Source organism: Tachypleus tridentatus, chromosome 13 (assembly GCF_004210375.1).
Source record: "Tachypleus tridentatus isolate NWPU-2018 chromosome 13, ASM421037v1, whole genome shotgun sequence".
Classification (NCBI taxonomy): Eukaryota; Metazoa; Arthropoda; class Merostomata; order Xiphosura; family Limulidae; genus Tachypleus; species Tachypleus tridentatus.
The window spans coordinates 221,502,017-221,525,656 of record NC_134837.1 but is presented as its reverse complement, the minus strand read 5'-3'; the positions used below and the strand labels follow the sequence as shown (position 1 = coordinate 221,525,656).

General features: G+C 32.8%; 1 protein-coding gene across 4 annotated transcripts in view; it reads right to left on the bottom strand.

The window, feature by feature from the left end:
* Positions 1–23,640, bottom strand: part of LOC143239572 (protein FAN-like) — a 192,302-nt gene that overhangs the window by 167,462 nt on the left and 1,200 nt on the right. For all 4 annotated transcript variants that reach the window (XR_013021244.1, XR_013021243.1, XM_076480767.1 and 1 more), the window contains exons 2-3: positions 12,939–13,037; positions 1,049–1,127 (exon numbers count right to left, since the gene is read on the bottom strand). Coding sequence is in view for 2 of the 4 variants with exons in the window: in XM_076480767.1 (XP_076336882.1) it covers positions 1,049–1,127; positions 12,939–13,037 (178 nt within the window). In the remaining 2 variants the exon portion in view is untranslated. The remainder of the gene's footprint in view (positions 1–1,048; positions 1,128–12,938; positions 13,038–23,640) is intronic.

Here is a 23,640-nt window from a genome sequence, read left to right as displayed (position 1 = left end):
GTGTTAACATAAATAATCAAAGATATATAAAGAACAGGAGAGGGAACAAAACATAAAAAATAAACTATAAGTGAAAAGTTAAAAATGTAAAATTGAGCATATGATATCAAAAATATACTTTAAAGTTATTCAATAAAAAGATAAAAGAATGTGTATATATATTTCTCTTTCTTAATTTTAAGTATTTCATTGTTCTGTACATTCATGATAATAGCTAGATTAGCAATGTGGTAGAGAAAATGGAATATCAAATATATACATTTACTTTTAAAGAAACTTCTGATATTTAGTTAGAAGGTTCTAGAGACAACTGAAATGTGAACTCTGTAAAATAAAAAGTAGTATTTTCATAATTAACAAAAAATCACTTTGCATGAGGTTTTAGAGTCCAAGTGCAAAAGATACATTAAACAATGAATTTTTAGCAGAAATAACAGAAAAATTCAAAATTAAATGTTTTATTTACATGAAGCTACATACTTTTAGGAAGGTTTTTTGTCAAATTTTGAACATTTTCATCCACTATTTTCATTTTTGGAGAAAAAGTTGATGATAATTATGTAACCCACTTACAGAGTTAAGTCAACTACTGTCAAAGGCTTAAAATACCATAAGTTATGTCCCTATTAAACATGATGATTTAAGCACTCACTTTGTAGACTAGAGCAACATCAAATTGATAAATCAAGATGAGTTGAAATTAGAACTAAATAGAAACAACAGACACTGAAAAAATAACAATGTTGTACTGAACAAAATATCTGTCAAGGTTCAGAGAAAATAAAGTATTGGATATATGTCTTGTAAACTTTGGGTGTTTTTAACCAAGATGGCTTTAAAGGAATGCAAATGATTATGTAGTAAATAAGTATTGACCAAACTACAACACCAAAACATGGACAGTGATCTTAACACAAGGGTTCACTTGTTTATTATGAATCATTTTAGCATTGTACTCTGTTTAACTGTATATATTTCATGAATGCCATTTTAAATTATATTTATATTCACTTTCATTACATTTTAAAAGACTCAAGATGCTACTTACTTTTAAAATTGGAAGAGTTATGTCTTGTGGATCGAACAAAATAGACTTGGAGCAAACTTTAAGCCTTCCTTTTTGCTTCCTGTAACAGATTTAAAATTCATGATAAACAATTTCACTGTATGAACAATAGAAGCAAATACAAAAATTCAAAACTAAATTTGGATTAAAGGGTATCAGAGGTGATATAACATACAACAACAGATTTAAACAAAGGAATATATACCCACTCATAAGAAAAAAATAAAAATTTAAAATTTAAATCCATCTTTTATTTTAAGGAGATAATTTATTATCCTCTAAAACACTTGTAAGATGCTGGCTTCCACTACTGCAGATGGCAACTCATTCTATATGACAGTAGTCTTTGTTTAAAATATGCCTTCCTTGAATTGAGTCTTCTGTCTTTTTCAGTCTTAAACTTATGTATTATTATCCCATTATTTTCAGTATATAGGACAGAGAAAACAGAGGCTTTTTATCATATCTGTATCTTGGATAATATTGCATGTTGCATGCTTTAATAAGCTCACCTTTAACCCATTCTTTTCTCAAGAGAAAATGGGGTAAAAGATCTTACCCTATCCCCAAAAGATAACCCTTCCATCCCCAGAACTATTCTAGTAGCCCTCATCTGAACTCTCTTCAGTAAATCAACAGTTGTATGTAATAATATTCAAACTATCTGTTACAGAAATTTAATGAATACATGTGTGCTTTCTTCATTAAAGTACTTATATTACTTTGCTCTTTATCTTGTATGTTCTTACTGTTTTATCATAAATGATCTTCCAAATATGCATGTTTAAGAAATGGGAATGTTTTTATGCTTACTCAGTCAATGTAAACAATTTCAAATAGTCTTAAAGTACAAACCTGACATACACAGTACTATTACATTATAAACAGATATAAGGAAAATATATTCCAACATGAACAATAAGCATAATCATTAGTGTTTTAACTAAAAAATAAATATGAGCAAAATAATTGGCTTGCAATGCTGCTGTTTTACTTTAGTTTTAAGTTATTGTATAGCTCTTTTAATTTTACTTGCAGCTTCAAAAGTGGAGAGAGATTTCAGTGCTTAAAGTCCTAAGTAAATAATTAAAAAAAACAACTTTAATGGACAGTTTTTAATACTGAATTCTGTCTCTATATCACTCAATATATCAACATTAACACCTGAAGAAAGTTAACATTGTGAAACCTCATCTACTTACTTATGATCATTGGTTTTATTCAGCAATATCATGTAACATAAATAATCAAAATTATGATTAAATCATTAATATCATAAAAATAATTAACGATGTGAAATTAGTACTTCCCACATTTAGTGTTTTCAATTATTCCAACCATATAAGTACTTAAAATATTATTATTTCTCATTAATATTTACAATTAATTCAAAGTTGTTCAGCTTCATTGATCAGTTTCATAATTTCTAAAAATAATCAACTAATCACATTTAATATTTTATAAACTCACAAACATATTTCCAATAATAATTATCTCTTCTTACACTACAGATATTACTCAATTGCCAGGGTTTCCCCTCTTTGCTCATCTAAGCATTAGTCTGATTTTTTTTTCTCACTTGTTCCAGTCTTTTATATCCCACTTAGCTGCCTATAGCAATATTTGTTTGATAACTCTCCCAACCTACATGAATGTGCCTTCTATCTTGATACTGTATATAAGCACCTCATTCAGATAATGGTGTTTATTTTTGTTTTTTTAAAGACTGACTCAACGTACAGCCTCAAACACCAGCTCTTAGAAGGGAGAAAGGGCAGAAGAATGTGAGAAGAGACAAGTATTATTGGAAAATACATTTTTGATTGAAGAAAATGTTACCTTTCAAAACATACCTCTCTCGTATTTACAGTCAGAATCAGCCATGGATAGGTATGTCAACAAAAGATTTCTACCCTAGTGAAAGAACTGCACAGCATCTATAACAAGTATGCTCTTCACCCTGAACTTAGTTCCTGTATCATGGGAGGAATCATAATCATGCACGAGTGATCATCACTATTGGTCAAGCACTGACCAGATATCCAAGGTTTCACTGCTCGAGGTTGCAATTTTAAGGCTATGGTTCCCATATCCCACACTGGTAGCAAGGGCAGTTCAACTGCTTTATATAATGTATATATTCATGAGTGGATCCTAACTTGTAGCCACATGCATTCCAAATCACCAGAATCACAATGAGAAGGTGAGTAACACAGAAGTGCAGAAACCTTCTCCTCCATCTGAAAAAGCCCAATTCCTTATTCAACTTGAAGAAACAGAACTCATCTGGTCTAAAATTATGAATACCCATCCTCACTCCCCAACCATGTGGGGAAGATAAATATCACAGACACTTGTCCTCAGAATCTTAGGGAGGACATGTAAAAAAACTGTGTTAAACTATGGACTCCAGGATGGGACCACTCTGCTTTCAGAATTACAAGGAGTCAATGAACCCTCTTTCATGAATGATGTATTGAACAAATATTGATCAAAAAGAAGGGCTTTGCTCAACCCAATAGTAAAGCATCAAATTTGAATTGGTATTACATCTAGGGACTATTGCAGAGTCTCCAACTTCACTCTCTTTTCCAAGAATAGAGGAATTCACTCCAACACAATAGAGGAAAAGCCTCTGTCAACCCTGGTGACTGGAAATCAGGTATGGTGAGGACTACCTCACTCCACTACTAGAATCTGGAGAAGTAATGCATGCTTGGAAGCCCTGAGGAACAATGCTCTGGAAACAATGATATAGGTGAATCAAGTTCTATAAGGGACAGGCTCATACCTTTATACTTTACTCACAATAGTCCATAAGTGGTGGTCCAGTGCAATACAGTAATACCACCCGATCAGCCTATAAGGTGGTCTTATGGAACACCTCACTTCTACAAAAGATAAAAAATGTATTGAATTAGTGTTTGCTAGTTCCAAATTGGTTATATAAAAACACACCTGCTTGAGTAATACTTATTACAGAGTGAGATCCTGAGAAACTGAGGTAAGAGATTCTGAAAGGTAAAGAAGAGACAAGAGCAACAATAAAAGTACTCACTCTTCCATATAATGTAGTGTAATTGGTTCAGGTAGCTAAAGGGATAGTCAAATGCCTTAAGAAGACAGCAGAAAGAATCACCAGCAACTTCTAATGATTGGGGTCATCAGAAATATGGCCAGATTCTGCAAATCATGTACTATTTGTCAAAAAACAGTATCTAGATAGAAGGTATACAATGTGTCACTAGGTGAGATGTCTCTTAAAGCCATTCATCAGAACAGTTGTGGACTTGCTGGACCACTAGCATCTTGTATTTAACATGGACAACTGGTACATATTGATAAAAGTCCTTATGTCACTCAGAAACTATAGCACTACTGAAGAAAGAGACAGAGAGAGTATCAGAAGCCCTCCTGGAAGTGTTCTGCAGAGAATATTTTCCAAAAGAAGTCTTGAGCTATTGCCCATTAAACCACAATGTCTAAAGTACTGATGAGGAAGGAAGATTTGTTGTCTGTCCATAGACCCTGTAATTCCCAATTGTTGACATATGAACCCCATCTTTGAAGTGAGGTATCTGTGAAGAAATAAATCTCAAAATGAGAAGTGGTATTAGAACACTTATAGTAGTGCTGTTCTGATCCAACCAACACTCAAGATTTTAGATGATGCTCCTGAATAAGGAGACTGGATGATCCAGTGGATTGCAGTTCATGATTCATTGGTCATGCAGCAACCAGTAAAGGGATCACATATATTCTGTCCCAAAGGAATTAGAGATTCAAAGGATGCTCATATCATCAAAAGAAAGAGAACCATCCATACAGGAAGAGAAGACATGAGTAAGAGCATGACTGCCAATTCCATGTCATGGAGTGAGAGGAGATTCAGCTAAGCCTAGTTTAAATACATGTTGAAAAAGAAACCTAAATGGACAATGTATGGAGTTTGAAAAGAATGGATTTCTCAACACTGATAAGAAAGCCAGCCTTGGTGGCTTCTGAAAGGAGAATCTGAGTGTCCCAGAAAACCAAATGATGAGATGGTGCTAGAAGTAACCAGTCATTATTAAAATGGTGTGTGCATAGGCCCAAAGAATATAGATGATGAGAAAAAGCTCATAAAATTCTGCAGAAAACAAGTGGTGCAAATACTAGTTCAAAGGGTAGAGTCCTGAGCTGCAGAACCTAACACTCATGCATGAAATGCAAATAATAGCAAAATACCTCTGCTATGAGAATGTGGAAATAGGCATCAGCAATATCAAACTTTGATACCCACAGACCTGGTGAAAAATGCTCAAGCAGGCTGAAAAAGGGCTCTACTGTGAACCTGGAAGGATCTAAAAATTGGTTGAGATGAGAAAGATTGATGATTGGATAGCAATCTCCTATCTTTTTGGACACAACAAATCAATGGGAATAAGATCCCAAAAGAAAAGGATTGACACTCTCTACTGCCTCCTTGACCAACAAATCTCTGATAGTCCTGTAAGAAAGGTACACATTCTGCTGACCTATCTTGGTGAAAATAACACAGGTTCAATGTAAAATGGAAGTAATGTGAACTGAAGGACGAGCACCAACACCAGAACCTAGAATACCCACAGTTCTGTAATGAAGGAATTCCAGATGTCCAGAAAACATTGTAACTACACTCCCACAGACTCCACATGGATAGAATAGTCACCAATGCCACTTTCAATGGTCTGCTTGAATGGAGAAGACTCTTGGAGAAGGACATAATCTATTCTGGATACCAACAGATTTAGGAGCCAAAACCAGAGGTAAAAACATATAATAAGCAGTAATGAAATGACTTCCAGTAGGAGTCAAAGAAAGTCAAGAAGCCAACAATGATAATGAGGAAGAATATAAATCAATATAAATAGTGCAATTTGAGTACTGCTTAGCTGCTATGTGATCCAGAGCAAGAGAAATGGCATACAGTTCAGCAGTGAAGACAGAAGCTGTAGAGGGGATTTTGTGTGCAAACACAACAAACCATGACACAGCCCACACAGTCACCTGATTTTGAACCATCTGTATAAATAGGAATGGAAGGATGGTTCAAAAGATGTACAACAAATAACAGACAGTATTTCGAACTAGAAGTGTCTGATTTTCTTAGATGACTTAAAGAAAGGTCACATTTGTGGACTGTAAGAAGGCATGGTGGGATGGGATAACCAATGGATTCAGTAATGTTATCCAAAGATAGACCCAATTCATCCAACTGCACCTGGATACGAAGGTCAAAAGGAGTAATGGAAGATTGTCTGTTCTGAAAAAGTATGGCTCACAGAGGAAGGAAAATACAACCCCAGGTGGGATGCTTTGGTAAATAACAAAGTTTTGAAGCATATAGTAAAGACAGTTACAAATGGAGGAGATGCAAAGAAGGTTAATGAGACTCTGTGTATAAGCTCTAAACTGGGGAAGTGTAGAAATTTCTGGTGCAGAGCCAAAGTCCCTGATGATTAAAGAGGCCCAGAATCTTTAAGGCCAAGTTCCTGGCAGAGCCATAGACCAGTGATCCATAGTCGAGTTTTAATCGAATAAGAACACAATATATCTTTAGCATAGAAGCATCTGCTTCCCAAGTGGTGGAAGAGAGAACATGGAGTATGTTCAGTGTTCTTGTACATTTGACCTGTAACTGTTTGATGTGTGGTATAAAAGTGGGCTTACGATCAAAAATAAGACCCAAGAACTTTGTTTTACGGACCACAGGCAGCATAACTTCACCAACACGTAGTTCAGGATCAGGGTGAATACTACATTGGTGGCAAAAGTGCAAGCAAATGGTTTTAGAGAGACAGAGGTCAAAGCCATTTACTGTGGTCCACTACATTAAACGATTGAGAGAAGCCTATAACTGCTGCTCAATATACCTCATGTTTGACGACTGACATGAGATGTGAAAGTCATTGATATAGAGCCCACTTGCAACAGGAGAAGGTCTCTCCAAGGTCTTATAGAGGCAGCTCGTCAAAGCAATTGGATGGTAGTTTGAAGGAATCTTGGGATCCTTCCCAGGCTTAGAGAAAGGTAAAACAATAGCTTGCCACCAGGCATAAGAAAAAACATTCTACTGCCAGATCCAGTTAAAAACAATCAAAAGAATAGCAAGAAAAGCAAGATATAGATGGTTTAGCATTTTATAGTGTACACCATCTGGTCTGACTGATGTATGCCAGACCAATGAAGGACCAGTTTGAGTTTCACAAGTGTATAGAGATGATTATAGTCATAAAGATAATCAGCTCAAAAGGAAAGAGGTGATTCCTCTGCCCAAGTCTTGATAGCTAAGAAGATGGAGGAAGAAGCAGAAGTGCTAGATACCTGACAAAAACATCCACCTAGTGTATTGCCAATGCTCTGGGTATCAGCTACATCCTGGCTATCAGAAAGCAAGATCTAGAGGGGGACAGAATTATATTGCCCACTGACCTTTTAAATCTTGTTTCATATGACTATGGAACTGGTGGTAAAGATATGCTGGTTGTGAACTTAATCCAAGAGTCCTTCTGGCTTTGATGTCTTATTTTTTGAGCATGTGCATGAGCCTGCTGGAAAGCAATATGATATGATTGTGTGGGATACCTACAAAAAGTTTCCCAGGCCTGTTTTTGAGTCTTCCATGCCATGTGGAAGGCAGAATTCTACCATGGATGAGTATATCAAGAAAAATGTGTCGAGGTTTTAGGAGTACACTAAGCGGCCGCCTATACAATAGAGTCAGTTACTGCTGCCACACAGTCGTCTATTGATGGCTTACAGATGATAGCAGGATCAAGTTCTGTGAGAGCAGTGAAAGAGGACCAGTTTGTTTGATCCTGCTTCCACTGGAGCATGCGGGTCAGGTAGCATCCATCATGACCAGTCTATCTTAAAATTACACGAAAGTGATCAGTGCCTCCTGGGTTATTATCAACCCTTCATGGAAAGTGGGAGAACAGTGAAGGGGAGCAAATTGAGATAATAATAGCAGTAAAGGACTGACTAGGTGCAGGAAAACAAGTATAAGAACTAATACTGAAAAGAGAAAGGCTGTGATCAGAAAGCATACGCTCTATGAAGCAACCCCTTCCACCAATATTAGCACTTCCCCAGAAGGGATGATGTACATTAAAGTCCCCAAGATTAAAAAAGGGAGATGGCAACTGTTCAATGAGAGAATCAAGGTCTGATTGATCATAGGTCTCTCCAAGTAACAGGTAGAGAGAACAAACAGTGATGGTATGACCCAAAGAAACACAAATGGCTATGGTCTCCAAGGGTGTGTTGAGTGGTAAAGACAGGGTGGGTACATGCTGATCAACCAAGAGTGGCACCCCTCCATGCACTCATCCATCACACAGCCTGTCATTTCTGTACAAAAAGAACAACAGCCAAAAGGTGACTGTATCGGCAGGTTTCAGAAATGTTTCCTGTAAGGAAGGGCATACAGGATGGTAAGAAGCAATCAGTGCTTTGATGTCATCCAGATTAGAATGTAAACCTCAACAGTTCCATTTTATCAAGATGGTCATTTTTATTTAAGTGTAGGCAAACTGGGTGGAGAGCCCTTCTGTTTATGACCATGTCTTTTTTCTTTACTATCTTTATTCCAAGGAGGTCTATTGGCTTCCATGGATCCTGTTCTGGGTCAATTGGGCAGGTCTTTGCTGTTGGAAGAGGATTCCAGTGACTGAGAATGTGAATGAATGATCATTTTGCATTTTGTTGTGGGAGGAAAAGATGTACCCAAAAAAATGTCTGTACTTGAGACCAAATAAAGTGGATCTTGGGGTTTGCTGGAATGCATGTTAGGGACAAAGACGGGTGTTGAAGTTGATTCATCAAGTTTTTTAACCATGGAGGTCAAAAGAGTTTTCATTTGGTTTGAGAATGATTCTTTTGGAGGAACAGAGAGATCTGTCTGCATTCCCACTGTAGTAGTCGAATGAAGTGCAGCAGCATACATCCAAGATGAACTGGTGGACAGCAACTTTCGAGCCTCAGAGTAAGTAATGTTTTGAATCGTTTTCAAACACTGCACCTCTTTTTCCTTCTATCCATTTAGGGCAAGAACAAAAGTAGGACATGTGAGAACTATTGCAATTGATGCAATGAGGGTCCATTTCACACTCATAGGGATCATAGTCCTTGCCACCACAACGAGCACATGTCAAGGAACCACGACATGATGTCTTCGAATGACCTAACCACTGACACTGGAAACTTGAGATGGTTTAGAATGTATGGCCATACCTTGCAATTAAGATAACCTGCGTGGATGGTGGCAGGTGGACGTGGTGATGTAAATGTCAGAATGAGGATATGGGTTGGCATTGTAATTCCATCTTTGTGAGTGGAGATACGCCTCATTGCAGAAACTCCTTGGGTGGAGAAAGCAGTGATAATCTCTGACTTGGGGATGTTCTTTAAATTCACCTCAACAATAACTCCTTGTGATGAATTCAAAGGAGCATGAGGTGTAACCTCAATAGGTATATCCTCAATTGCCTTTGAATGCAAGAGTTTACTGTGTTGAGATGTGGATGTTTCCACCAATATGTCACCAAATGAAAGCTTCTTCACTGACTTTGGAGAGCCAGCAAGTCCCTCTTGTCCCTTCTGAATGAAAAAGAGAGACATCTGCCCTAAAAGTTTGTCTGAAGGAGAATGTAATATAAAAATATGAGATACAGGTGTTACAGATGTTGAAGGTTGCTGTTCAGAATCTTCAAGATGTGGTCATTTATCTATGGACTGTTTTTCACTATTTTATTCAAAGTTTTTCTTTGGAGAATCAATAATAAAAAAAGAATATTTTGGTGCCCACTGACCCCACTCACATGGGAGCCCTACGAGGGGACGCACTACAATACCAAACAAGGACACTGCAGCAATGCCAGGGTTTTGTGAGCACTATACCCAAACACCAGCATCAGATACAATGTTCACACCTGTTGAGAACATCCAACACTAGTACTTGGATGCCCCTAACCCAAATGGACCAGCCAACTGATCCAAGGGGAGCCAACCCAAGGCTGCCCGTCTTGAGGAATTCAAGGCCAAAGTGGTGTATTAGGATTAGACCCCTCAAGCACTAGGACCCTCTCCTTCCCTTCATGCTTCACCACACAGGCAAACTTGTGTATGGATGTTTAGATCCAGAGGAGGTAAACTGAAAGAACAGAACCTTTTGTGGGAAGTCCCCTCACCATGTACAGAAATCCATGAAGGGAACTATTTGAGGTCTCTCAATTTGACCAACCTCATAACCATCATTAGAAAATTAGGAAATAAATATAAATTGTGCTATTTTTCATTCTAGAATGACTATAAATTATAACATGAAAATACAAATGTTTAGTCTTAGTAGCTTAAGTCTCATAATGTGATATATATTTATTACTTATAATTATATTAACATTACAGTTGTACTGGCTAACATTACATAGCTTGCATTGATGTGATGCATATGCACTTATGCTACCGTATCCAACAATATAAAACTGACCTTTAGTCTTTACAAAATAACCTGTCTCGGCTGTATTTCAGTGGACTAGTGTTTTATAACATACAATCACATTTCAATTATTATATATTATATATGTATACAGATTATTACTATTTAGAAATATGATATTAAATTTATTTTTCTTAAAATACAGAACAGTAAATGCAGAAGTAAAGCAAACAATCAGCTGTACTCGCCATGACCTTAGGACTCATTTGCTACACGATGTAGATTGCTTCACCTTTTAAAATTTCACACATGAATGATATGAACCAAAAAACAGTTAAATAACCAAATAATTATAAATTACTATATTAATACTACAGAATTCTACTATAATTTTCAAGCTTAGTAATTAAGCTGTATTTAGGATGCTAAAAATACAAATACATGAAACTTATAGCAGACTAAAGACACAACCTACCTCCTTGAAATGTTGATTTGAAAGAATATTGTCTTTTAACAGATTAAAATGGTTGATAAAACCACTATGAGAACACTCTAAGATGTTAGTTGGTTATTCATATGTCATATATACACTTACTTCAATATGTGAGGGACAGTTTCTAAAAAGGGAAAGAGGTAAATGGTGCCACTGTGTTTGATTCAGTACATAAGCCATATCTCAGTAATATAAAAAGATGTTCTTATTTTGTATTCTAGCTTGTCAATATTGGTAATTTGAGCTCATAATTAATACAAAACTACAGATGTATATTCTGACATCATAAACATCTAACTTTAAACAGTGCTGCATTCAACATATTACATGACACTAAAATCTATATTTAGATGTGTTTGATATTTACTTTTAAATTAAAAAATTAAATCATTTATAAAAATAATGTTTGAATTATAATCTACAGTTTAATATAAAATTTATTGACATAAATTCATAAAACAGTAGTTCAATAAATTTCAAATACAAGTCAACAAATGTGATGACATGGCTTTTGATCTGTGACACATTGCAAAAGGTTTATTTGTGTGTTAAAAATCACATTTGAAAGGTTTAAAGATATTTCTAATCTAACTTATCATTTAAATTGCAAAATCTTTTAAATACACGATGTTTACAAGTACCATCTTATTTATAAAAACATGTCTCTGCTCAGAGTCTGTCAACAACAACTTTATAAAGCCTCACAGACAGCAGTTGAGATATTGGCACAAACAATAAAAGAAAAAATCTGAAAGGAAAATTAAAACTAAATAAACTATAATAAAAAAATAAAATATATTAAATTAAACATACAAAACAAAAAAGGATTATTCTAGTGAATTCTAACAAAGAGTTGAAAGGTATGAACATATTTTCATTTGTTAATTTTCAGCATTTCATTGCCCTGTACAATGATGATAATAAGGTTAGTGATATAACACAGGAAACAGAAAATAAAAAATAAACATTTACCTTAAATAAACTTTTGATATTCATTTTGAAGATTCTGGAGATAATACAAATGAAACATGAAAACTGTAAGGTAATAAATAATAGCTCTTCCAGTGGCACAGTGAACTTACACTCCTAGAAACTACGTTTCATTCCCCATGGGTGGCAGAGCACAGATAGCCCATTGTGTAATTTTGTGCTTAACTTCAAACAAAATAAACAATATCTTCATACTGAAAATGAAATTCACCTTGCAGGTAAACTATTAAGAGTCTGAGTGCAAATAACCGTGTTAAATATTTTATCAGAAATAATATAAAAAATCAAAATTAAATATTTTATTTTTCTCAAACTAAATATTTTTAAGAATGTTCTTGTCAAGTTTCAAACAATTTGACTACTGCTTTAAAATCTGTAATGAAATATAATAATAGCAAAATTACCATCTCTTTGAAAGCATAGCCAGGTGATAAGGGTTAAAGCTCTGGATATAACTATGGTTATTAATATTTACAGTAGTGATTTTGAAGTAAAATTATCACAGCTTTTATTGCAATAACAGAGTGGAGAAAAAATAATCTGTCTTGTCAAATTGCATTTGAAAGTAACTAAACCAGCCTATATGAAATTTGAAAAAAAGATTATTTAAAGACCTGGATACAACTGCAATAAACAACAGTCATGAACATATATATACACATTTGACTTGTTTTGATACATTATTTTCCAACAAGTGTACCATGTTGCTATTTATTTATTACTGAAATCTATTACCAACAAATCACAAAAATTTACTGTAGAGAATTTGGCCCATCACACATAAAACTTGAAAATGTTAATAATAAAATTTTTCTGCTACAGCATGTTGTTTCATAGCTTTATTTAACAATGAGTTGTAAGTTACAAAACAATTCATATATTCATGAAAAAATATTTAAGAAAATGTATTTAAAAAAACAAATATATACCTTTTTATAGCTTCTGGTTCTGCTAGTTTTTCATCATAGTAATAAACACTGAAATCTTCAAAGTAAATTTCTCCTGGCTCCAAAAGCAAAAGTGAAAACCTTAAATAAAAGTGAATCTATTTAAGTCAGTTTGTACCATTTCTAAAAATTATATATAATACTTTTAAAATCATTTCATATATTAAAAACTTTTTCATGTTTATACAAAAGTTATAATTATGCTTCAGAAATATTTTGTTATTGAGAAATACGTGTATTTTAGAATTTACTACTTTTGTTTTTCTTTTTTGAATTAAACTAACTTAACATTTAATACAAGTTCTTAAGTAGAAATATTCAATATTATTCTACATTCCTGTGTCTAGTTAGAAGTTGATTTTCTGAACCAACACAAATTATTTTGTGACAGCAAATGAGCAACTAAAGAAATATACACCTCTAAGAGAAAATAATAATTGTAAAATTCTTTTTAAATTGTAATTTCATGAAACAGGCTGAAATGAAACAATTTCCATCAGATCCTGAAACTTAATCAAATTGTCCTTTTATATGTATGTAGATAAATAGAAAAGTCAGGGTGCGATAAGCTAGAAATGTTGAGACTAGAAGAAAGTGAACATACTGGTGAAATGAAGAATGATACAGTGGTCTAAGAAAGAGCTAATGTATTATTAAAAATATAGAAAAAAAAGAAACAAAAATTACAAGATGTCAATATCTAATGCCAAAAGTTTCATGAAGAAATAAAACAAAAATATAACAGCTTTGAATACTGTGAACGGAAATTTCATTACAAAGAAAATGTTTACAGTAAAAAACATTCATAACTCTACTAGTATCTTTGTGGTTGAAAACAAGAATCCTAACTTCTAAATTCAACTTACTGAGATAAATAGAAAGTGAAGAAAGCCACTGTTAGGAAAGTCTTTTACTCAAACACCAAATTACATGTGAAAAGTATTTATGCTTATTTAGACTGTAAAAATGAGAATCTAGGATAAAACTAGTTCTTTTAAAAGGCTGAATATGAATCTTTCTTTTTTTTTTATGAAAGGAAGAAACATTGCTGAAGTTCTTGACTTCCTTACAAGCATTTCTAACAATGAAGAAAATAAAGACATCCCTGTTCTGAAACCTAGAAGATTCATTTTTGAACTTTTAAATCTCAGCTGCCATTTTTCAAAAGTGAATGAGCTGAAGTGAGAATGTTTAGGTACTACAGAACGACTTGAATCAATTGACAAGTTAAACAAATATCTGGAAAATGTCTCAAATTATAGTATGTGTAAAACAATGCATTTTGAGAACATACATGATAACATGTATGAAAAAAAGGATCTTGAAATGGTAATAGTAAGTCACTAAAACCATCTTAGCAATGCTTTATTTCTAACAGACTAATAAAATGTTAATGTATTTAGATACACTTATTTGGTTGAAAGTGGTAATTATCTCTTTATAGAATAACATGCGAGTAACAAGGGATACTTTGGCTCACTGCAGGTGTCCACTTGCAGACAGAGTTCTATCCTGCCAAGCCTTAAATGTACGTCCTCTTACTCCACTTACCATTTAATAGAAAAAATAATGTGTTAATAATATCTATTCCCTTTATAATTTAAACACTTCAGTTAGATACTATTTACCTATTCTTTTTCAAGATAAAATAATTATAAAAACCTTAACCTATCCTCATATGAAAGCCTTTCCATCTCAGAAACCATCTTGTTAGATAACATTTGAAATATTGTATACAGATTTAGCATCCTTACCCAAGAAAGGATAGTGACTTACTGGAAAAGGTTCAAAAGGGGAGACTAGGACATGTCTAGGGTTAGAAAAATTATAATACAGGTTAAAATCTCAATGTATTTGCTCTTGAAAAAAGTGTAAGAGGTAATCTTAATAAAATATACAAAATTATCTGAGTGATCAACAGTAGGAAGATCTATGATTTTTTATACTATATTTTGAAGATAACATGATTAGAGGAAAACTTTAAGACTTAGAAAAGACAGGCTAAGCTGCAGTTAAGACAGCTTAATGTTTCTAACTTATGGAATAAAATGCCATTAACAGCAGTTGAGAACAGCATTTTACATTAATTTTAAGAGAACTGATGATTTCCTGAAAAATAAATAATGGGTTTGAATTTTTAATTTTACACGAATGGATGTGCAAGTACAACCTCAAAACAACACATGGTCCTTTGTTGTTTGTTCATAATGTTTTTCCTTACTAGTGAAGAACTGCCATTTTGATATACATTTTTAAAAAGATGAGGTCACATGATGATATGGAAATATATCCATCTGTTACTTTGACTACTTTTTCCAACAAGACATTAAAATTTCTTGTTAGAGACTGTACAAAAAATAAAGCATTTCAAAGGTTGGCATTCCATAAATGTTACCCAACTATTGTAAAATTCTCTTCTTCTCCTGTCTAACCAAGTTATTGGAGCTTTTGATAAAGTCAGGATGAAATTTTACTGCAACTAACTAAAAGTAAACACTGTTCCCTTTTAAAATTCCATGGGAAGTACATTTTCTTAAGAAGCCAGTGCCAATTTAATTTTGTTAAATTCCTTGGCAGTTCAATCTGAAGAGTGCATGAAGAGGCACTGTTAACTTGCAAAAACCTTGACACTCAGAAACAAGAGGTCTGCTGAATCATCAAAGTTGTTCCATCTACTTCCAAAAGAATATTTAAATCCTGCCTTGTTCTTTTAAATATTTAATAAGACTTCTCTTAAATTCTATAAACTGAGGTCCACAAAATGCAAAGGCAACCCCTTCAAAAGTCAACAATTCTGCTAAAAATGTAAATCTTTCTAAGCTAAAGATAACTCTTATGATGCAAACATTTGTTTTGTTCCCAAGTGAATATAAAAAGTGATGATGCATCAATACTGTTAACTCTCATAACATTCATGAACACAGACAGCTTCCTACTAACTCTTCTTTCGAGCTGTGGGGTGCAGTTTAGTGGCAAAAATGGAGCTTTTTGGAATGAATGGTTTATATTTGAATAGGGTAGTAACTTGTTCATTTGCAAGGGCTATTAACTCAACTGTAAGAATAGCCTGAAACTAGAATCAGATAACGGAAAGGGCCAGAATAATGAAAAAAAAAAATGTAGAAATGGGTATAGTGTGGAAAGAAGATGCTACATTAGTTTTAATGATAAGCTAAGCTGTTACTATTGAAATGCTAGAGGTATTAGGAATAAAATGAATGACTTTAGAGAACTAGTCAGGACAGAAGATTTTGATATAATTAGTATACTGAAACCTGGCTAAATGTAGAAAATTTTGTCAAGAAGAATTTCTTTAATATACAAGTTTGGCATCTAGTCTACAATGTTAAGAGAGAAACCATATTAAGAGAAGCTGTAAAAGACTTTCTGTAGCATAATGGCAATTATCATAACCTGCCAGGAAGACTAACAGGTAAGTACAAGAACCACCATCAGTCACCTGAAGTTGGCCTTTCCAGTCCTGGTTCTGGGTTGTGTGTCATTATGGCCATTTTAAAAAAATTAATAAACGTTTTAAAAGACATGTAGCAAAATTGTAATAAGAACTTGCCAAATGTCTGCTAAAAAGGTAAAAGTAAAGTAAATGTAGTAAAATTCATAAAAGGAAATGAAGGTAAAACAAAACAGCATTTAAAAACATAAATAGCATAAAACCAATGTTGACATCCAGTCTACAATGTTAAGAGAGAAACTACAGTGAGAGAAGTTGTAAAGGGCTTTCTCCAGCAGAATAGTAATGATCATACCTGCCAGGAAGACTAACAGGTAAGTACAAGAACCATCGTCAGTCACCTGAAGTTGGTTTTTCTAGTCCTGGTTCTGGGTTATGTGTCATTATGGCCATTTTTAATGTTATAAGGGAAGAAGGTTTTTAATAGAAATTTATTACATACTACCAAAAGAAGCTGATAAAACTAATGAGAAATTCAACATTGAAATAAAGAATTTAAGTGTTAAAGATGGGTTATGAATTGGAATATTTAAATTTTTGGCATATAGATTGTGAAATGGTATGGCCAACTCATGAGTTTGGAATGGTTTTATTCAATATTTATTTAAGGAACCTACTAGAAAAAATACTATTTTATATTGTCAACCTCTCTGAAGGAAATGCTTGAGAGAGGAGACACTGGGGTGCACATGATCATTGCTCAGCTAGATTTCAAAAAAAGGCAAATTTTGAAAAGGTAAGAACTATCTGCTATGGATTGGACAGCTGAATTAGAGACATTGATCAAATATGAAAATTTTGAAATATAAATTCTGAAATATACAAGATAAATATGTTCCTTATAGATATAAGAGGGTGGCTGAAGTAAAAAAAAAATCAGACTGACTTTCTAAAGGTATGAAAAATAAAATTAAGAAAAACATTATATGTATAACAAACATGAATTGGCTGCAATGATGGAAGATTTGGATGATTACAGAAGATCAAAATAGGGAAACAGATAATCAAAAAATAGTACATGAAAAACATTGGCTGAAAATGTACACATCAATAGTAATAATTTCTTCAAATACATTAAGAGTAAGCTCGATATTAGAATGGAAGAAGAGCCTTTGTGGTACAATACACAAAACCTAATATCTGAAGATCTGTGGATAACTAGGTTACTAGATCTTATTTTTTCTTCAGTGTTTGCTAATAAAGGTTTAAGCAATATTGCCAAGTCTCAAAAAAATTATACCACATGTCTCATCCATAATATGCACAAGATTTCACAGCCTACAGAGAGAGAGCTGCATTATTTATAAGCATACTTCTAACACTGATTAATTAAAACATTTACTGCCTACTCTAAGTGATACAAATAACAACCTTATATTAGAACTTGCATGAAAATATATTGCTAAAAAGTAAAATAATTTTAAATCTTCTCAATTTTCTTTAAGATCCATAACACCAGAAATTCATAGAAAATAAATAGTACTTGCACAGCCTTTATTAAAGGCAGTTCAAATGATAAGACTATTCCACAGAACAATAAATCTGTGATGAAGTTAAAATTTTCTCATGCAAGTGTATGTTTTCTTGATCTTAATATATTTGTACTATTCATAACAAATGGCACAGATAATGAGGCTTGAATATTTTAAGATAAATATATTCCATCTGATTGAGAGCATTATGCTAATTTTTTCCCAAATAACTAAGTAGACAAATTCTTATGTCAAGTTTTATTGCCAAAAGCATAGCGCAAAAAGACGTCCCTTCTGTAATGCACCTTTGAATAATCATACCTTTTACACTAGTTGTTGCTCCGATTCAATACTTGGTACGTTGTATCCCCATGTAGGGAACTTCAGTGAATATTCAGATATATTACTGTATCATAATTATTCCTAGATTTATTTAGCACATTACTGAATGTTCCTTCTGTAACACAAAATCAACAGAATAATTGCATTACCTTTTCAATTTTCCCTCCCCAAAACAAGATTGAGTACACTTAATAGATTTCTGTTGCATTTCTTTGAGTTTGTAGTGATAATTTCAAATTTAATGTCTAATAAGTTCATCAATGATAACATATAGAAATAATTTCTCGTTTTGACAGAAAAAGTACGACTTACATGAAAATCTGGCTTATTTTACAGAAAGAACACTTCCACCAATCTCTGAGCATCTTTTTCATAATGAATATTTTAGTATAAAGTTAAAATTTAATTTTTATAGCAACTTGGTGTAAGTGTTTGAACTTTGGACTCTTCTTAGTACATGGTCAAGTTTTTATTCTTCTAGTGCTAGAAAGCATCAACTTTTAACTGTCAGCAGGGTTACTTTTTCACTGATTTTCACTAATTAATTTATATTTTTGTTTGTTTATCCATTATCAATGTTATGTTAATTTTCATTGCAGAATCTAACCAATTCAGTATCTTTTATTTATTCTTCGTGCAAGGTCAGAAATGTGTCCAAGTAATAAGTAACACAAGATGAAAGGGAGGAGGACATTATTAACAAAAATACAACTATAGTTTAGAAGTACAGAGCCAATCTGTATTAAAAACTATGAAAGTACAATGCTGCCAAAAGTTATGAAAGAAACATGAAAAACAAATGAAAAGATTGACACACAGAACTTTTCAACAGAGATAGAAAGATATATATGTAAAAACGGCTGGTTTGGGTTGAGAAATTTTTTATGTAGAGGAGCAAACAACGTTTCAACCTTCTTTGGTTATCGTCAGGTTCACAAAGTGAAAATTTTTCTCAACCCAAACCAGCCATTTTTACATATATATTTTTCTCTACAAGTGGGTTTTCTCATCATCACTGAGAGACAGAAGGATATTGAAGGAAATAAATGGAACAAACAGAGAAGAAAACAATAAAGACTTGAGGAGCAAACACCTGAACAATTCCCAGCACAGTCTGAAAGAGATTTAAGAAGGAATGTTCTGAGAAAACAAAAGCTAAAGTTGCTGAACGAGAATGCCATGGAAATGAACTCAGTCAGTTTAATAAAGAAAGAAACATGAGAAGAAAACAAAACAGACCAAAAATACTGAAAAGAAACCACAGAAGAGTCAGAAAATAATGACATATCATTTAACATAAAGACATTTTCAAATTACCATAATTCTCTCCCTCAAACTCCAACTTCACTAAATACATCACATGAATCACTAGGATCTTTACTCCAGAGTAATGTAACATCATGTTCCACAAAGAAGATGAAATCTGCTTTATGTTCATCAAATTTTCCCACAGGAGTAGTTTCAGTGGTGAGAAAGGGGTAGGTCTGCACTTATACAACTCTAAAGAAAAGCACTGAAGAGATCTGTTACAGGAAGGATGTATCACAAGAAATTTCAGATACACAGCTATAAATCCCAAAAATAAGATGGAGAAATACATAGTTCATTATCAATTAGACCACTTGAAGTCCTCATGAAAAGTTCCTTGCAGAAAATGAAGCTAACTGCTCATATTAACACTTCACAAGATTGGTACCTTATCATATTAGATCACCATCAACAGCTGATTGGGGAATACGTTTGTTGAAACATGCCTAAATCCAAAAATAGGTACAGAAGAACTGGTTGATTTGAAGAAAATAAATAGCATCAACACTGAAGAAGCAGTAAATGAGTCCAATTTCACAGAGATGACTAAACAATTGCCTAATATAACAAGTTACAAAGATGTAAACAAAAAATATATTTTGCTGAATGGTATACAGATTCCAATCCTAATTCCAAAAAATAGAGTCCAAATTTCTCATGTAGTACAGCAACTGTTGAACCCGAAAAACTCAACAAGCCAGATGATCAAGGAAACTAACATTATGAAAGACCATCTTCACAGGGCTCATATGCAATTTGGAGTACTCAAACAACTACAAGTAGATGCAATGGATATAAAAAAACAAAAATATTGCTACTGCAGGTACTGACTGGTCTGAGAATAAAAGTGAACATGCTTGAAAAAAAAAAGTACAAATTACTTGGAATTTCAAATGAATTTGCATGCCACATATATTTGGTCACCTTCAAATCAGAAGTGTGTTCTTCCTTTAAGTGATTATATTGGTCACATAACTTCAACTTTATTTACCAACTCTGATCCAGTCTTTGAATAATTGTTAGAGAAAGGTTCATGATGTGAGAAAATCACATAGGTTCAAGAAGTCTTGATAGAATGAATAAAAACCCTACAACCTGAGAGATTTTAAAAGGTGGACCCTTCTTCTTCAGTGGCAAATCAGTTATGGTGGTGTAACCAAATGAGTGATATATATAAAGGGAGTTTAGTGACATCATGAATTTAATCTGGTTTTTCCAGGAAATGTCTATTTCTCTATGTACTGTTGTAAGCATCTCATTTCCAGTACAATTTATCCAATGACAGGAGTATTTGTTAAAAGGTGTTAGAGATATTTTACTTTAGAAATGGCTAAATATACACATAATTAAAACTATACTTAAAGTGTTTAAGTATAGAGGCTGATTGAAAAAGATATGTCATACTAACCAATTTATTAAAAAAGGTATGAAAAAGTATCTTAAACAAATAGTAAGTTTTAGGATATTCAGCTTTCACATTACACAAAAAATAAGCAAAGAATAAAAATCATTTTACTGACAGAGATGAAACCAATGAACAGAGATCACTGATTCCAGGATTGAAATTAATTCTGAAAGGTTTAGATGAACAATCCAATAAGCTTCTTTTATTTCTCTATCTGCTTTAGTTTCAACACTCATTTCAAAGCCTATAAAAGTACAATCGTTAATGGAATGACCAAGTTTGTTTGTGTTAGCAACAAGGAGATCTTTCTTTGGTGTTAATAAATTTATGGTTGTTGAAATATTCTCTAAGAGTTGTTTGTGCATGTCCCATATATCAGTGATTGCATTTTCTACACTGTATAACATAAATGGAGTTCAGTGTTAGATCTTTGCTCTTTTTGAATTACATCAATGACACAGGTGAATGAATGGTCAACAAATTATTTAAATTTGCAAATGACATTGAAGTTTTAAGTGTTGTAAATGGTTTACAAAAGGATTTGGATTACTTGGTAAATTGGCAGATGATGTTTAATTATAATAAATACAAAATAACACATGTGGATTATCACAATTTGAAGTATAACTTTGACTGGAACAACTTTAACTGTGTTATGAACGAAATGGTTGCTTGGTGTTCTGATAGATCACTTTTAAGTCATTCAAGCAACACATTGTTGCTAATGGCAGTTTAAATAGAATTTTAAGTTGTATCTACAGAAATATTGAATACTAACCTAAACAGGTTATAATGTCATTGTACAGATCACTGGTTAGGCCACACTTCACATTTTGAATACTACATTCAGTCTTGAACTACAGAAAAGATAATGAAATTTTGGAAGGGGTTCAGAGGAAAACTACTGAGATGATACTTGAAATGGAAAGGTTGTCATAAGAGGATAGGCTAAGATCTCTAAGCTTGTTTTCTCTTGAATTATCATTGAGGTGTTTAAGAGTATTAAGAGAATTTATAGCATTGATGTATATCTTTTGTAGTATTTAATGTTGGGAACAGTAAGACTAGGAGACACAAATATAAATTCTGGCATAGTAGAATTCATCTTCAACTAACACAGCATTATTTTCTCTAAAAGGATGATTAGCATTTAGATATGATAGATCCAGCAAACATCACTGAGTTTAAAGGAAAGCTTGATAAATATTTGAATAACAAGTATTGGATTTGTGTTTTTTAGTGTTTAGTTTAACTTAAATTAAACATCCTAGATGGATCAAAAGAGGTCAGGGCTGATCTAACTGAAGTACTCCAACTTACATGGAGTATCAACAAATCAGGTTCTGTGTTAAACTGTCAGGGCAATATGAAATAAATTTAAAGGCCAGATGCATTTTCAGATGAAACAATTTCAGTTCTCAAATAGGGTATTAAATCTTTGGAACAAACTGCCATCTAAAGGAACTTAAGAAAAGTCTTGAAATATCAAGACTGCATTTAGTGATTATTTTTCTATTTGTTTAGGTAATTTGAGAGTTAAGACATTTTTAATGTCTCATAATCTATTATGTAGCACATTTTGATAAAAGAAGTTTAGAATCAAAGTGGATTCTTATTAAGTCAAAGTTAAAAAAAGTGACTAGTAAATCAGTTTGATAGTAGACAGCAAAATATGTTAGTAAATGTTCAAATGTTTCTGACTACAAAATGACTAGTGGAATTCCTAAGGGATGTTTTGTTCTATTTTGGGAAGTTTTGTTATTCATTATTTTTGTTAAAATTTTAAATAGTGTTTTAAACCAATGTTTTCACTTCTAAATTTATTTACAATAAAGTATCTGAAATTGAAGAGAGTTAAATGGAAAACTTGTTTTAATGCTGAATAGGGTAAAATATTTCTTTTGGGATATGCGATATAAATAACACAACTATTATATGAGAAAAATATTAGAGATGTTCAAGAACAGAAAGATCTAGATATCACTGGCAATTAAAATTCTAAATTGAGCAGTTGATTGTGAAGAAATAAAAGTAAATAAAATAGTTTTTGAATACTTTGTAGAGCATTTTTTTAAAATTTAAAAAGTAAAAATATCTTACTGTATCCTTAAAAGTTAAATAATATTCAAATAAAGCCTAAATTAATTACAAATACTGTATGCAGTTTTGGTACTTTTACTACACTCAACATAAGGAGGATATAAACATGCTGGAAACAGTGCTACTAGCTTAATATCAAGTTTGAATTACAAAGAACAGATTAAAAATTTAAATTTTCTTTTCTTTGGATGAAGAAAACTCAGAAGTAATTATATCTATACATCTTGTATTGTTAAAACTTAAATAAACTGCACATTGGTACTCTGAATGGTGAAACTTGAAGAAACTATAAATCCAGCTTAAAGTAGTTAATATTACCAGTATAACTTTAAATGTAGGAATCTTCAAGACTATACTCAAACTTGTTTAAATTTTGGACAAATTGTATTTCTGTAGAATATATGTAGTTTGACCGTTGATGCATTATGAAGGAAATAGTAAAGTGAAATGTATGAGATTAGAGTTCTACTTCTAAGTTCTAGCTTATTTTTAATGTTATTACTACTAGTACTGTAGAAGTACTCTTATTATAGTTATATAATGTTAATTTAAATAATGATAAACTACTATTTTTACACCACAGTG